Raw genomic sequence first — 13928 nt, forward strand, 5'->3', positions numbered from 1 at the left:
GAAGTCAGGTGACAGTATTCAAGCGATTTGACTTTTACGATCTTAGCCATAATCTACAATTAGCTCAATGTAATATAGAATATAGAAGGGATAGAAATTATATCACATTGTCTGTCTTGGGGGGGAAGGGCATTCCATTCTTGCGTCGGTGACACCTCGAGGCCAGCCGCATCATGCATGCATGCATCCCGCCGTCTTCCAGGTCCCCTCGGGCTCCATCCGCCAGATCGGGTTCTGGTCACGAAGTGTCAAGTTTCATATCTGCAAATGTCACGACGGCCTTGCGCTACGGTCGCCTTTCCCTATCCTGACCCGATCCCGACCACTGGCCTGATTGTTTCTTTTTTGCGAGAGACGCATCGAGTGACAGGCCCAAACGGAGAAAATTATCAGCCCGAAGTCCGATGCCATGCTATCCATGCCCTGCCCTCCCAACCACGGGAAAAAGAAGGGACAGGCCCCGGAGAAAACAGATCAGAGCATAACTGCCCGCCTAGGCCTGGACTGAGGTTTGGGCTTAGATGTTTACTTCAGGCGCGGTCTTGGGAGCGCTTAGCGAGATCTCCAAGGAAGGAGACTTTTTGTTTGGAGCCGGAGAAAGCAAACATCGACCCTTCCGCAGACCTCGAAAACTCTCGGCCATGCGGGCCCAGGACCAGGGTCTGGGTCTGGATCGTGGAAAGGTGCATAAGATAAATTGAATAGATGCGTGATTATGGCCATGGCGGAGCAAACCCGACCTCCCCCCATAGCCAATGCCGATGCCCATCAAGCACTTCGTTGGAAACGCCGTGGCGACCTGCCAAGCGTAGTCTGTGCAGTATCACCCGGAATGATAGGCAGATCACCCCGCGATATGAGCCTCTCATTCCAGCATATTGGGCATTGGCAATCCCTGGAATGGCGCAACGTGCAGGGCCACCCATAGAAACAACACACATGTAGTTGTATATGTATGTTGTACGTACAGGATGCAGGATACAGGATACAGGTATCCCAGATTACAGGTTACAAGCAGATACGGTACGGTGACGGCACGCTGCAGCACCTCTGGGACACGTACACAATCCGCAACCCGCAAAAATCATTGGTACCGACGCGGTGAACAATGGGGAGATGCCACTCGTATGCGATGAGCCGATAATCGTGCAACGGGGGGATCCGACAGCTCCAGCTGCAGCACCCAGCATCCAGCATCCAGCATCCAGCATCCAGTAACCAGTAACCAGTAACCAATAACCAGAAAACCAGTCCGTATCCCACTACCTGCAAGTACCAGTACCACATCCTAGGCCGGGGGATGTATGGGTTCTGAAGTCAAGTCACTCCACCGGCCGTACCGGCAGGCGACAGCTGTCACATCTGTCTGACCTTGAAGAGCTGAGGAAAGCGACGTTTCCGTTTCGGCCTGAACGTGTCACTCGCTGGATTTGAACGGCCTGTCCCTGGCCTTGCCTTGCATTGCCGCAGCCCCTATTCTAACTCGCCAGAATTTTTGAATTTGGCAGCGTGACGACATACATCCGTACATCGAACGGAACGTCAACACCGGACCGATACTGGGTATTTTTACTGTAATGCCTTTGTTTCCCATGGTCTACCATGTAAGGCTAGGCAAAGCAGAGCATCTTGGGCTTGGGCTTGGGCTTGGGCTTGGACCTTGGACTTGCACTTGGGATGGTTTGATTTTGCATTGCAAAACTATTCGCATCACTTAATCATCCACCTTTGCGAGGAGAGAAGACAGGGGAAGAAAAAGAGAGAAAATTAATCTAGACTGGAACTGCAACTCTCCTTTCGCGCATCCCACCCCTTTCTCTCTTCTTCTTAATCTTTCTCTTTGATAGTAATTACCATCGACCCCTCATATCCACACCCGCCTTGTGCTCACCAAAATCTCGAGAATCGCCACATCAACACTGTTCTATCTACTACCCGTAATTATATCACATGGAGTCTTAAATATAGTAAGTTGCTACAGCTTTCCTAGTACCTACCTTAAGCTGCCGAATTCAAAAGGCCGGCGGACTACCTTGCGTGTTGCCCAGCGAATGCAAATCATTACCATCACCGGTCACCCACGGACTTATTGCTCATCCAGATAGATAGGTATCTATCCTATCCAAAAGCAATAAGCCAGCTGAGTTGTCTTTCTGGCTATTCTAGGACGATGCTGCTAGTATACAGTTGACAAGGCTGATCACCCTTTCCTGTTTCTGTAGATATTAGTTCCCTTACCGCGAGAGAGCTACCCGCATGCATAATATATCTGGGTTTAGCGAGGTAGGTGCCTTGAAGTTGAAGCCTTGTATAGTTAGTGTCTGGCTTCAACGCTTGTTTCTTGAAAGTCGATTACTCGGTCATCTAGTCGGCTTAAGAACATGGCAATTTAAAAAAATCCACCCTTCTTTAATATTTTAGAAGTCAAGATACTTATCTCTCAGTACCCTTCAGCTCCGCGTCCCATTCCACTTTATCGCTATAGAAATGCAAAAAAGTGCATCTCTTTTCTCATTATTCCTGCCGTCGCGGATAGTGCCGGCATGATCGGGGCGATGGATGCCTCTTCGATGACTTACAATCTTGATTAGCTAGGTGACGAGAATTGAATTCCCTTTTCGAAGTTATGAATTCGATTATCGTGATGCTACTTCCATCCTTCCATCCATCCTCCTTTTCCAACTTCCGGATTGGGAGATGGGAAAATCCCAGGAACAGCTACTAACTATCGCCTTACATATTTCTGCACATGTATCACCATTCTCCTTTCCTTCCTTTTTTTTTTCCTCTGTGTGATTCCAGACCATGATTCCATTAGCTAGTCCAATCCGTTCCTTCTTTTGCATTTGTGTGCGTGCAAAATTCGCTATTAAATCAGTTAGTGAGTCAGTCTATCTATCGTCGTCAGCATGACGGGAAAGCAAGAGTCAACATCTTCTAATGAAAAGAAAAAAGGCCTTTTCCTCTTTTCTTCTCGCCACCTGCATGCCTTTCTTCCTCCTCCTCTTCCTCCTCCCCCTCCCTTTCCGGCTCTTGGGCCTAGAGAAGTATACCCGCCTGCCTAGCGGCGGAATCTGGCAGCACCGACTTCCTTCCAGGTTTGAGCCTTCGAGGATTAAACGCAGTAGGTAAAGATTGTATCAGCGAGACGACGCTACTTAGTTTCACTCTGCTATCGTCGGTCTTCGTAAGCTGCCTCTGATCTCCTCACCGCTGAAGCTGGCTCGGTCACTCGGTCGCTCGCTCCGCTGCCAACATATATTCCCTGGCCGAGCAGCTGCTCGTGCGTGGAAATCCGAAATATGTATCGCGGCCTTCCCGTCGCGTCGCGTCGCGTCGCTGGATAGAAGAAGTCCCATTTTTGATAAATCGAGAAAATCTGTTCTTGTTCCTGTTCTTTATCTAGTATTCTTCAAGTCGTCATCTGTCTTGGGACCGAAGACTCAGCCTCGATCACCTCGATCTCTCCTCCTCTCAGGTGTTTGGTAAAGTAAACGTTTTTTTCTCTCTCTCTTTCTGCGGAGAAGGAATCTAGAAGAAGCCCGTAGAGAATGTTGAGAAAGGTCCTAAGGAGGGTGCGTGTAAAGTAGAAGAGAAATACGTTGAAGGAAAAAAAAAGAAGAAGAAGAAATGCTTTGACGCGTATGTTTGGCCTGATCTTATTCATTCCAAAAGTCTTGCTACCTCAGCTTCAACTACTAGAAGCAAACTGGAAAAGCCACGGGCAATTCGAGGTAGAGACAAATTCATTGTCCTGTTCGTAAGTGTCTTTGCTTGAAGGCTTCCATGTATCAGCAGGCAAACTGTACATCAGCGGCGTCGGAGACCCTTGTTAGTATAATTGCTTGCCATTCAGACGTCACATCCACTACTTATGCCCCAGAGGTATTCCTCCACGCAGGCTCTGTGGAGGGGGGAGGGGGGAAGATTAGAGCTAGCACTAGATCTGATAGCGTGAAATGCAGAGCATTTTGGCTGTACAGGTAGGGAATCGTATATAGCTCGTCGCGAATCTTCTCTTCTAGCTAGTTAGGTAGGCTCCGGGCAGTTAGCTCTGGCACCGCAAACACCCATTCTGCGCGCATCCCTGCTTTCGCAAGAAAAATAACCAGAACTGTACGGTTTTGTGATGGTTATGAGTGGGCATATGTGGCTCGATCGGAAATCCAGATATAGTTCGGAGGAATTTGAGTGCCATAGAGATAGACGATTAGCTATGCCCAGCCCCGAACGGAGTTGGTAGGATGGGCACTCTACATCTGTGAGACGAGATAAGCGAGGTTTTGACTTGATAGATCATACAGTGGAAAGGCTTTGGCTGAGGATGCTGTAATAGTATTTTGCATCCACCCCCTCGGAGGATACTGTCAAGTAAACTGAAAGGAAGTTTATGAGATAGCATGGGCTGCATTTCCGAGAGGTCAAAGGGCAGCTGCCATTTTAGAGGAAGGGGTATGGAGGAATCGTTGATCGTATTTGATGACGTGATCGGAAGATTTGGGAAACCCGCGGCTTTTTATACAACCTTGAATTAGACATTCGGATTAACGTTGCTAAGCAACAGTTTGCTCTCGTGTGTTTGTAGTTCGGTCAGATCAGGATCGTTAGAGGCAACGGCGACCATGGGCATGTTCGCGTTCTCTGTAGAATAGGGTGTATATAGTTAGAGATCCAAAAGTCCAAATTGTATGGTATCCTTTACTCACGAGTTCAGGCAAGTTGTCAGCCAGCCAGCTTTCAAGGGGCATGTATCCTTGATCAAGATTTCAATCTTTTCTGTAGCGCAGCGGGAGCCCTTTGAAGAATCGTAAGTATTAACATGAAAGTGGCGGCCAAATCGGTCAACAATGCTGCGAGCAGCATCTTGAAAACAGCTTTGCGGACTATTGTAAACACCCCGCCTGACATGCCTCCTGCCAGGGCCACTAGGGCCACACTATGCGGACCCATCTTCTATAAGAGGGCACACATCTCCTAGCTAGAACAATCAACGAGCTTTCCACCCATCTTTTTTTTTTGCACTTCCTCGTGAGGACCATGAGGTCTAGCCTTGATGTCGGGCTTCTATACGACACCTCCTTTTTGGTGCTTCTACACTATCAAGGGCGTCTTTCGAAGAATATGCGAGCAGCGCGCTGGCTTCAGAAACACCTTCTTCAACCTAATAGCCTTAATAGCTCAGCAGACTCACTCGCGTGTTCTCGATTTTCCGTCCTGCACGTCCTGAAGAGCCCAAGACTAAAAAAAAAACCGCTCAGAATAGCTTGTTCTGATCTTCTCCTAGTAGTGTAAGTCTCGTGGCAGAAGGCCCGAGGAAAAGGATCTCTTGGATTCCCTCAGCACACGCATGTACAGGAGGACATTGTACCTCGCTTACTGAGATCTTCCAAGTCGACAGCATTTCGATATCAGTTGAGCAACTGCCCTTCGTAGCAGCACTCGGTAGAGTTCGAGATGACTAGCGTGGAGTCATCTATTGGGTGTAGTAGGAGATGCTTGGTGATTGCTCTTGGCTTAGATTTTGAACAGACTTTCCTTGAGAATATAGAACTTATGGGGACAGACTCAGCAACGAACCATCTGCAGATGAACCTAGTTCGAAGGGGGCTTACCGCGTACTATATCCGAGATCAGCATAATCAGTCTAGACATATTTATGCGTACCGGTATGTATACCCGTTCGTACATGATGATCAAGATCTCAGGACTGGAATGAGAAAATTGCTCAAGTTGCCCGCCGATCGCATCATCTCGGCGTAATGCAATGAGATACCTAGGTACATCGTTAATAAAAGTATATCTGAAACGAGCTCAGGCTCGGACGCGGACGCGGACGGGTATTGATATTGATTGGTATCACGTGGTATCACGTGGCTATTTATAGCACCGCGCTAGTGATATCAACTCAACTAACTCGGCTGATCATGATCACTACTTCACGCAAAAAAGTTCCCAAGTTCACTACCAACGACCTTTGGATGATCAACGAACGACCCTTGGATTATTTGGATCATGGATCACAATATGGGTCATCATTTGGATCATTATTTGGATCATTATTTGGATCATCCATCATATCATCGCTGTGAATGACGCGTCTCGATCCGAACCTGCAGATGAACATGAATCTTCTCACTTTACAATTCAAGAGCAGAAATGGACAGTGCTCAACACAAGCAATACACAACAAGCCTCAAGAGCATTTCCAATGGGGCTTATAATGTGGGAACATAGTCTTATTTACCGTGCTCGACGACAATAACAACGAGCCTGAATAACAACAACAACAATATCAACATCAACAATAACGATAACAACAACACAGGGCCACGGATATCGATATCTTCATCCGACTCAATATCACCCCTACCTAACTACTCCGTACATACCATCCAGAGTTTTAAAATCCAGAAATCGGGATTAAGTGTTTCAAGTTTCAACGACGCGTGGCATTCCATTCCATTGCACCAGCCCGATGCTGTTCATCTGCATTCCGCCTTGCATACTTCTCGGTAGAGGTCTCGGTAGATGTCTAAACATCCAACCTATGAGATGAGGTAGAGCTCCGATGAGATGGCGATTGACAAATTTCAGACGGATTGGGACTTCCCAAGATATCTCGAGGATAAGTATAAATATACCGTAAGCTCTCTTCGTATCAGTTCATCATCTACATCATCTCCATCATCTCCATCATCTCCATCATCTCCATCATCTCTATCTCTCTATAATCATCGTCTTACCATCTTTCAGCTTTATTCCCTCGAGAGATTTACTCCACTCGGCAGGGCCGCAAACTTTTAGCTTGCATCATGCAATTCACACCTCTCCTCATCGCTGTGCTGGCCAGCAGTGCTTCTGCTGCACCACCCGCTGGCTTCGGTCTACCTAGACCCTTTGGCGTAGCTTTCCCTGGCGCTCCTGCAGGTACCCCTACTGATATTTTAGCGCAGGAAGCCCCCGCAGAGTTCTTCACCAAGGGAAAGGGTGCGTTCATCCAGGAAAAGCCAACTCGCAGCGCTTTTGGAGGATTCCCCGGCGGGTCATTTCCCACCGGGTTAAAGCCCCCTTTCCCTTCTCTTCCTTCGCCACCAACCGGCAAAATCGGCGATACATTTCCCACCGGTTCAAAGCCCACTTTCCCTCTTCTTCCTTCGATCCCTACCGGCATAATCGGCGGAGCACTTCCCACCGGTTTAAAGCCCCCTTTCCCCCTTTCGTTCCCTAGCGGCATAATCGGTGAAGCATTTCCCACCGGTTCAAAGCCCACTTTCCCTCCTCTTCCTTCGATCCCTACCGGCAAAATCGGCGATACATTTCCCACCGGTTCAAAGCCCACTTTCCCTCCTCTTCCTTCGCTGCCCACCGGCAAAATCGGCGATGCATTTCCCACCGGTTTAAAGCCCCCTTTCCCCCTTTCGTTCCCTAGCGGCATAATCGGCGGAGCACTTCCCACCGTTTCAAAGCCCTCTTTCTCTCTTCCTTCGATTCCTACCGGCATAATCGGCGGAGCACTTCCCACCGTTTCAAAGCCCTCTTTCTCTCTTCCTTCGATCCCTAGCGGCATAATCGGCGGAGCACTTCCCACGGTTTCAAAGCCCTCTTTCTCTCTTCCTTCGATCCCTACCGGCATAATCGGCGGAGCACTTCCCACCGTTTCAAAGCCCTCTTTCTCTCTTCCTTCGATCCCTACCGGCATAATCGGCGGAGCACTTCCAACGGTTTCAAAGCCCTCTTTCTCTCTTCCTTCGATCCCTACCGGCATAATCGGCGGAGCACTTCCAACGGTTTCAAAGCCCTCTTTCTCTCTTCCTTCGATCCCTACCGGCATAATCGGCGGAGCACTTCCTACCGTTTCAAAGCCTTCTCTATCTCTTCCTTCGGTGCCTACCGGCAACATCGGCGACGCATTTAAAGAAGCCTTCAGTACGAGTCTCCCAAAGATCACGATCCCTTCCGGCAAAGGCTTTCCCCCGATTCCAACTGGCAACGGAGGATTTGGACTTGGAGGAGGTCCTAAGATAGGATTCCCAACCACCTTCAAGACTCTCGCCCGCCCAACTCCATCCGCTTAGAAGATGGAATATGTTTTGGCCATAAGGTGGAGTAGCTCGGATTTGAGAGATGTAGATGGGAACATTCATGTCTATATATATTGTTTTGTATCCTTCTTTTCGTAGTACTATGTCTTTCTTGTGTTGGAGTAGCGTCAGGACGATACACAGCCCAGAAATATGTACCGGCGACTCTGTTGCTTTGGATAGAGAGGATAGACCGATTGACTTTTTCCTCACATATCTTTGGAACCTTTCTGCCTTGCTTCCTTCCTGACTCTTGATCGTGATAACCAAACGGATCGTTTTAACAAGCGAAAGTACAAATGTTTCAAAGTCATAGGAGAGATGATGCTGATGCTTTCACCGTATTGGGATCAGAAGGAGGATCAAAATTGTCTCCCTTGGCCTAGGTCAAAAAATAATATCCGAGCGCGATATTCGTCGGTGTCCTTATATTTAATTCGAAAGAATTGACCGACTTGCTGTAGCAAGTCGGCACCACCAAGGCGGGACAGTAAAATTTGGTCCTTTATAATAAATAGAAAATCAAGCAACCATTATATGGTAATTAGTTTTGTATAAAAAGATGCACCGTATTAATTTTAACATAAATCAATCAATCAAAATTTAATTACAAATTATTATTCCTTTATTGTGTTCGCTTAAAGTAGTAAAAATAGTACTTTTGATATGTACTTTTCGATTTAACTACTGCGTATATATCAGAATAAGTGAGGAACACGAAAATCGGACTTTTATTTAAACCTATCAAAAGACTACGTGCATCATTATCAACTTTTAATTGATAATTAATAATTTTAGTAATATAATAGATTAAATCATTTGTTTATCTTCAAACTCGATTGCTCGGAAAGAGAGAAGGTGAAGTTCTATGAGTTTTGGCTGACAGGCGCCCTTGAGCTTTGACTGGTGTAATGACAGCTGGCTAGCAAGCTTCTGCAGTAGCTGAGAGTAGCTTAAGAAGAAGCCAGTTATCAGAAAAATGAGCTAAGCTCAAAGAAGTCTAACGCTTCTAATTAGGCCCATTCTGAATACATGAAGTGTGGCCAGGGATGGCGGGTGGGGAAAATGACTTCCAAGCAATCGATCGTTGCTGAGGACCTCTGACTCTGGGAAAATACCACTGTAATATAGCCCAATCTGACCAAAGGCTTTTATCCTGTATCTCACCGACAGCCTTTCAAGGCATTGAAGGTTGTAGCCCGCGTCCTCCTTTGAGAGTATAAACACAAACATTTTTCGATCTATGGGACGTTTTTTTTAATTAAGGTTGTGGTTGTTAAGATATTCGCAGCAAACAAGTAAATTTGAATTATTTGTGACAGTTTTTACCTATATTTTCACTACATTTTAATGTATTATATCACCAAAAATGAATGCATCTTTATATTTTCAATTTACATTTGTAAGGCGAGGTTTTCTAAGCATATAAGCATTTTTTTATTTGTATTCATATTAATAATTCTTGTTTAATAGGTGGTATACCGTTACTGTCCCGCCTTGGTGGTGCCGACCTGGCGCAGCCAGGTCGGGATTTTTTACAAATTAAATTCAAGGTAACCGACGATTAGTAGCGAAGGAATATGGAGCTGATAGAATTACATTTTTTTTTCCCACAAATATCATATCCCGTCAATGCGCTAACAAGCTGTACTGGGCCGCACCTACTAGCCTTTACACTCCGCCACCTCAATAGCGAAAACACACTTACCCACGATGTACTAGTCACATATCCCAAGCCTCAGCCAAGCCTCAATCCTCGAGCCTCAAAAAAAAAAAGAAAAGATTACGTCCGACTCCCCAGCTAGTTAGTTATGCCTCTCCATCTCATGCTCATACTCCTGCTCAGCGCACGGTATATGGACATCGACCTCGATCGTTCCGCACGGAGCGCTCAAGCAGCAAGCAAGCAAGCACCCTTTCCGATCCCAGACCGTAGTAGCGTAGCGCTCTCAGCTTCAGCGAATTTGACGCCGCCTCCCTGTTTGGATCATTCCCCATCCGCAAGAAAACGTACGTCAATGGAGTGAATGAATAGCTGGCGAATCTTGAAGCTTGAAGAAGAAGGAACGAGACTTCGCAACTCTTCTCCGTTTGTTTACAATCTAACTCCCAGGTCACGAGCGAATGAATGAAAGTGAGAAAATTATATATGTATATATGTAGGACTGGCGGATTGATCGAGTTCGAGGCCAGGCGTCCGTGTTTTTCTCTTCCCGCGTATACCATCCGCCCATTTTTCCCTTTCTCTCCTTTTCCCCGTCCGTGTCCTGGTCAATTGGCTTGGGCCACGCGTGACGTACGCTACGCTACGTATATATCGACCGCCGTCTGAGGTTTTTAGTATCGGCTGGTGGCACGTTTTATGATCTTCTTAACTGCAGGGGTGTTCGCAGGAAGGAAAGAAGAAAGAACGAAAGAAGGTCTGGATGGCCCCGAAGCCGAGCGCCTCGGCTAGAGTTCTTCAGGATAAGCGAGGTCGTTTCCTCTTCTGTGGTGCGCGTGTCTGTGTGTATGTGATTGGATAGACGGGAGGTTTTTGGTGGGATATTTGGAAGGAGAGGGAGATGGTGTGAGGTACTAGTTTTGGAAATAGGTCTTTTCTATCTACTGGTTGCAAGGCCACAGCAGCTGTATTCGAGTTTGGCTAATGTATTTGGAGATCTGGTCTTGGCAATGGGCTGTCTATGCATACCTACGTTGCCGTTTCATCGGACCTCGCATTCGGATGGAGTTTTTCATGGAGGGGAAAAATATTCTTGACGAGATAGATGATGATGGTAGTTTGGAATTGGGATAGAAGGATACCTGGAAAGGTGATATCGATAAAACAGCAACAAAACAAATCTGGGCCCTGGGAGGCAAGAGAGAGAGTCTGGTCGATTGACCCAAAGTTTCTCTCAGAAATCTCATCTATCCTTCACTTGTTGATCTACAGGTAACAGACCCTCTCTGCCGTCTGAATCTTGGCCGAAACCCTAGCCTGGGCACGGCTATTGCAGGCGATCGAGCGAAGGAGAGAGAAAAAAAACCATCTGGACTATGGTTTCCAGCGTGCTGTGCGCAATGAATTCGGATCACTTCGAAACTTGACGGGCCCATGCAAAGCGCATGAGCGAAGAGCAAAGCAATGCAGGAGGTTAAGTATCTCCATCGGTCCACCATTTACCACGCTCTCTTCACCATCACTACCGATCACTCACAGGTACAACTTCATTCTCTTCACTCTACTCTCTTGAGTTTACTTTCTTCATTCCACTTTCTTCACCGAACATTCACTCCAGGATATCAAAACATCACGAGCACAAGAGATTGGAGCAAACGCCGCCCACCGCCCACAATGCAGATTCCCCTCGCCATTCTCCCTCTCCTCAGTCTCGCTTCGGCATTGAAAGGCCATAACGAGCCTGTCGACACGCCGTCCTCGCTGCTCAGCCCTCTCCCTGCTGGCGCGGAGCCCAGCATCAAAGTCCCGGCACCCGCTTCAGCCAAGAACCTCTTACCACGGGCACTAGAGCTGGCAACGATCCTCCTCGATAAGAATCCCGAGCCGAGAGCTAACGATGGTTATGTCGCTCCTAGGATGTTGACCGGGAATAAATCTCGCGCAGCTGTTCCCGCAGGCGTCGTAGATAGCCAAGGGAAGAGCGATGAGGAGGGGAAGGAGAAGGAGGAGAAGGAGGAGAAAGATGAAAAGCCATCAAAGAAGAAGCCGTCAGAGGATGAGACTTCGGATGAAAAGCCATCAAAGGAGAAGCCTTCAGAAGATGAGTCGTCGGATGAAAAGCCATCAAAGAAGAAGCCATCAGAGGAAGAGCCGTCAGAGGAAAAGCCATCAGAAGAAGAGCCAGCACAAGATGAGCCATCAGGGGGAGAGCCGACATCAAATAAACCCTCGGAAACCCCATCCCCAAGACTAGTTCCCATCTCTTCGGGACCTAGCCAGGGGGCCAGAAACGGAACGGAATCCAGCGGCTCATCCGAATGCAAGACAGGAAGCAAAAATTCTTCTCCCAAGACAGGGGGCGAATCGGCGGAGACGGCGGATGAAGCTACCGAAGGAGGTCTATCCAGCAGCGGCTCTGCAACGAGTGGGACAGCAGAGAGCGGCGAGGCGGGTACATGCGGTGGGGAGAAGTCTGGCCAGAAGCCGAAGGCTGGTAAGACTAAGGCTCCGATGGGGAGTGGGTCCAAGGCGCGCAAGACGGGAGATGTAGCGGCGGCAGCGCGCGCTACTACTGCGCCTGCGGTTGGAGGGGTGATAGATAAGAAAGACGTGGATGACGATGTGGATGACGATGTTGATGACGATGTTGATGACGATGTTGATGACGATGTTGATGACGATGTTGATAACGATATTGATGATGTTAACGATGTTGATGATGTTAACGATGTCGACGATGTTAACGATGTCGACGATGTTAACGATATTGACGATATCAACGATGTTGAAGATGTTAAAGATGTTGATGACCACGTTGACGATGTCGACGATGTTAACGATATCGACGATCACAATGACGATGACGACGTCAACGACGTAGACGACGACAACGATAACGATGACGACGACGACGATCAACTCTCCAAGCCAAATTCCATCCTCCAACCCGCAGTCCCTAAAGCAACAAACGCACCCAACCCAAACAACGGAGCCGCGCCAGCACCAGCACTAGCACCCGCCACCCCCGCGCCTATAGCCAAAAAGCCTGCAGGCAAGAGAGGTGAGGCCAAAGAGGAAGAGCACGACGACGTCAACGACATCAACGACGTCAACGACGTCAACGAAATTGACGAGGACGACGAGGACGACGACAACGACGCCGACGACAAGGACGACAATCCCAACCAAACTCCTTCCCCAACCAAAGCCCCCCTCCAAACCAAAGCCCCCAAAGCGATCAACGCAATCCAGACGAAACACGCAGCAGCAGCATCGCTGGCGGCCTACATCCCCAAGGATGCGCCCACGATCCCGTTCCCCAGCGGCTCGATGCTGCCGCTGATTCCTACGCCCAAGAAGAAGAGCAGCCCTAGAATCACGGCCATGAAGAGCGTGCCGACGACGCTACTGAAGCGGGTGCGGAATCGGGCTGCTGCTGCCGTGTAAAGGAGTGGGTGGGCGAATGAGCGCGTGAGTGAGAGAGCTAATACATTCATTTTTACATCTGGCTCTGGCTCTGAGTCTTGTCTGTCTGTCTCTACCTTTTTATTTTATTTTTATCTCTGAAAATACACACACAGAATGGGGAAATCTTTTGCCGAGCGAAAGAGGTCACTCAGACACAGAAAGGAAGAAAGAAACAAAGAACCAAAAAAAAAAAAAAAATCCTTTTTTCAGAAGAAGACGAGGCAACGATTAGATAGATAGAAATTCCTGTATATGAATTCATTTTATTCTTTCCCCCTTGGGAAATTGAAAAAAAAAACACATGGCTTTGAACATCAACGTGAGAGAGACCGGTGACGTTGTCGATATACATTCAAATGCGTTTCACTACTTCCTACCCCGCCTACGCAGAGCAGGTGCAGTACCTACGTCTCACAACCAAGGCAGATGTCTCGCCTATCTGTCCATCGCCTTCTGAAATTACGATGCGATATTTCAATGTGAACATAGATGGGACATCTCCCATTTTTGGCTCGCTGGGAAAGGAAAGCGGGGAAGGAGGGAAGTTGCATAAGCTGTGCGTGGGCGGCCAAGACCTCGGTCGAGTTTCGTAAGCGAATAACAACAAGAGGTAATAAAAACAATAATAACAATAACAAATGCATGTGGTACCACCAGCGTCGTCGCTGTAGTAGGCAGATGAGTCTCACGCCGACTATTGGAAATCTTCAAATAGT

At 47.8% G+C, this 13928-nt stretch overlaps 2 protein-coding genes across 2 annotated transcripts; both read left to right on the forward strand.

Moving 5' to 3' along the window:
- Nucleotides 1-6812: 6812 nt before the first annotated feature.
- On the forward strand, nt 6813-8075 carry L3040_006681 (uncharacterized protein; the record flags this gene model as incomplete). Its single annotated transcript, XM_066154203.1, has 2 exons — nt 6813-6902; nt 6954-8075. The coding sequence occupies 2 exons, from the start codon at nt 6813-6815 to the stop codon at nt 8073-8075; spliced, it is 1212 nt and encodes a 403-aa protein (XP_066011179.1).
- Nucleotides 8076-11418: 3343 nt separating this feature from the next.
- On the forward strand, nt 11419-13191 carry L3040_006682 (uncharacterized protein; the record flags this gene model as incomplete). Its single annotated transcript, XM_007292251.1, has 1 exon — nt 11419-13191. The coding sequence occupies one exon, from the start codon at nt 11419-11421 to the stop codon at nt 13189-13191; it is 1773 nt and encodes a 590-aa protein (XP_007292313.1).
- Between the last annotated feature and the right edge of the window lie 737 nt (nt 13192-13928).

The sequence above is a fragment of the Drepanopeziza brunnea genome (genome assembly GCF_022702325.1).
Source record: "Drepanopeziza brunnea f. sp. 'multigermtubi' strain 214-2 chromosome Unknown ctg11, whole genome shotgun sequence".
Classification (NCBI taxonomy): domain Eukaryota; kingdom Fungi; phylum Ascomycota; class Leotiomycetes; order Helotiales; family Drepanopezizaceae; genus Drepanopeziza; species Drepanopeziza brunnea.